Source organism: Pseudophryne corroboree, chromosome 6, assembly GCF_028390025.1.
Source record: "Pseudophryne corroboree isolate aPseCor3 chromosome 6, aPseCor3.hap2, whole genome shotgun sequence".
Taxonomy (NCBI): Eukaryota; Metazoa; Chordata; class Amphibia; order Anura; family Myobatrachidae; genus Pseudophryne; species Pseudophryne corroboree.
Window position 1 is genome coordinate 566,561,581 of NC_086449.1, and position 3,225 is coordinate 566,564,805.

The window sequence follows — 3,225 nt, forward strand, 5'->3', positions numbered from 1 at the left end:
TTTCTTGGAAACAGCATGAGGGATTTTTGAAAGTTTGCTTTTCTTATGACAATAAAAAAAAAGTATAAAATGCATTTAATTTATTTAAGCCAAGCTTACACCTTGCATGTATAATATGTATAGAAATATCTAATACACACTTAAAAAAAAATGCGTGCAATGTTGACCTATTCCTGCATTTAATCATTAAATAGATAATACATGTACTGTAGGTTTAGGTTAGTCTCCATCTAATTATGCTGGTGGGTTAATTGCTTAAGGGGGCGATGGGGACTTGAGTGGTCACTGGCTGGTACAGAGCGCCCCCTTTTCACAGTTTTTTTTATTTAGTCATTCTTTCTTGGGCACAGATTTAAAGGACAATAAACCCATTAATCAATCCTTTGGCATTGGAATCTTTTCATGTGTGGAATAGCAACAATTGATACCCATCTTTATTGTGTCTGTCCCAAGTAGATACATCAGGCTGAGTCTACCAAAGCCTCCAGAGGAAGCATCCTGACACTTTGCAAAAGCTTGCACAGAATAAAACATAAGGCATTTTTTAATATATATATATAAATATATATAAAACATTTTATTATGAAACTAGTGTGTAAAAAAACACATTTGTTATGCAGAACCTTTGTAAGTTTGTAATAAAACAGTAAGAAAAGGCAGTGGTGTAAGGTTCCAAAAGGCAGCATAGAAACAGTGGACCACTATTTTGTGTTTGGACAATAGCTGCATAAACTCTGTTCACTGTGAACATTGTTTAATAACACAATTAATACATTATCAAAGTTCCTATAAAGTAAGACACATTGGTGCTAAAGTACATCTGTAGGAATTCCAACCCCACCTTTAAGGAGTGTCCTTTCACAAAACCACATACAAAATGGCTGTTGCAAGGTAATTATAGCAGGGATGGGCAGACTCAGTGCTCCAGCTGTTGCTGAACTACATGACCCAAGATGCTCATCCAATCTTAAGATGCATTTCAGCATCAGCAAGAGTTCCCAAGGCTGACTGTCGCTGAAATATATAGACTACAAGTCTAAATACGCAGAGGTAATAAGCATTACATTATAATGTATCAAGATATACACATTTTTATAACATTTGTACAAAACCTCTATAAATCTCTCTCTTATATACAAAAATAGCTTAATACATCCCAAACATATGGGTTAGATAGAAATAGATTTTTATAATAAAAAAAAATTATCACAAAAAGATTGGAAGCATTTTGTTTTTAAGATGAAGTGGTATAAAAATAGTAGAAGTGTTCTGAAGGGGTGCTTTCAGCATAGTCTGAATACAAACTCCACAAACGACCATCCAGAAACTAACATCATCCTTCCGTGTTAGTGAGGGCTAGGTGTAGACTTTTGGGGAAGCCCTGGGTGAGGTTTAGGATCTTCTGGACCAGAAATCTCTCTTCCATGCGTGAGCATTGTGCCGTGTGCTTCAGCACCCGTGTTCCACAGGTTGGAGTCTCTGCTCATCCTGTGGACGCCGCTGGAGTGCAATGTAGTGCTTCAGTGCTCCTGGACAGGCTGGCAGCTCCTGTGTGCTCCACTCTCTCTGGGCAGTAAGGTGACACTGCAGGCTGGGCAGCAGGCCTGAAATACAAAGACACCGATCAGTAATTCATTCTGGCAGCAGTACAGACAGACAGGGACTGGTTACACATTAATGTCTTTACTTTCAGCCTGACGCTCTACTTTGACACTTGTAAGAACATAAGAGGAGAAGCTAGTAGTAGTATGACAACACACACACACACACACACACACACACACACACACACACACACACACACACACACACACACACACACACACACACACAATGTGCACGGCATGACAGCCCCGGCAGCAGCAGCGCACAGTGCAGCAACTCACCTGCATCTCGCAGCAGCTCAGAACCAGGTGGTGAAGTCCAGCAGGTCCTGCTCCTCTGGGCTCAGGGGATCGTAGGAGCCTTCATCTGACGAGTAGGACGAGACGGGGGAGCCGGCCATAGAGTTCATGTCATGGCAGTAGTTTGGGGAGATGGTGGGTGACAGCACCCCGGACTGGAAGGCAGCACTGACCGCATCGTGCTCATCCAGCAGCTGCTGCAGCGCCCGGATGTACTCCACCGCGGAGCGCAGGGTCTCCACCTTGCTCATCTTCTTGTTGGCAGCCCCGTTGGGGACGTGCTCCCGCAGGGTGGCGAAGCCCAGGTTCACCAGCTTCACCCGGTTCCTCTCTCGCTCGTTCCTCCTGGCCACGGCCGCCGGCTGCTGCTGGGGGAGGCTGTACCCGAAGCCGGTGAAGTTGAGCCTCCTCTTGCATCGCATCAGCTCCGGGGACGTGGAGCGCTGCCTCTTCGCCTGCTTGGGACCGGACTTGCCACCGGACTGCTGCCCGTCTGGCGGGCTGAGCTGCAGGCTCTGTGCATAGTAGCAGGCTGGCTGCAGGAAGTGCTGGACGGGACCGATCTCCGCCTTGGCAGTGGCGTCCATCTGGCTGGGCAGTCAGGGAGACTCGTGTCGCTCGCGTGTGGCGCTGGCTGCTGTGCGGGGTGAGGCAGAGGCGGCGGCTGTGTGAGAGGCGAGCCCCGCGCTCTGTCCCGCACGTTCCCTGGCTGGCTGCACTGAGTGCTGGGGTCGCCCGGCCGCCGCCGCCTTTTCAATGGGCACAAGCTCCACGCGCGCTGCCTGGCCCCGCCCCCTCCCCGGGCTCCATTCTCTGGGGTTTGTTGTTCCAGTGCGTGCGCCTGGCGCGTGCCGCTGCGAGCGCTGAATAAACAACTTGCAGGCAGAGCGGGAGAGGGGCTGAGCCCAGGACTGGCAGCAGAACCAACCTGCTCATACCAGCCACTGCAACCTGCTCATACCATGCCCTCCAGCCTGCCTATGCCGTGCACTGCCACCTGCTCATACCAGCCACTGCAACCTGCTCATACCATGCCCTCCAGCCTGCCTATGCCGTGCACTGCCACCTGCTCCAGTGCTCATACCAGCCACTGCAACCTGCTCATACCATGCCCTCCAGCCTGCCTATGCCGTGCACTGCCACCTGCTCATACCAGCCACTGCAACCTGCTCATACCATGCCCTCCAGCCTACCTATGCCGTGCACTGACACCTGCTCATACCAGCAACCTGTCCATGCCATGCCCTTCAGCCTGCCTATGCCATGCACTGCCGCCTGCTCATGAACCAGCCACCGCAACCTATTCATATTCACACCACGT

At 49.6% G+C, this 3,225-nt stretch overlaps 1 protein-coding gene across 1 annotated transcript; it reads right to left on the reverse strand.

Annotated features, from left to right (window-relative positions):
* Positions 1-576: 576 nt before the first annotated feature.
* On the reverse strand, positions 577-2,745 carry ASCL1 (achaete-scute family bHLH transcription factor 1). Its single transcript, XM_063930517.1, has 2 exons — positions 1,887-2,745; positions 577-1,604 (listed from the first exon to the last, which is right to left on the reverse strand). The coding sequence occupies exon 1, from the start codon at positions 2,489-2,491 to the stop codon at positions 1,904-1,906; it is 588 nt and encodes a 195-aa protein (XP_063786587.1). The 5' UTR covers positions 2,492-2,745; the 3' UTR covers positions 577-1,604; positions 1,887-1,903.
* Between the last annotated feature and the right edge of the window lie 480 nt (positions 2,746-3,225).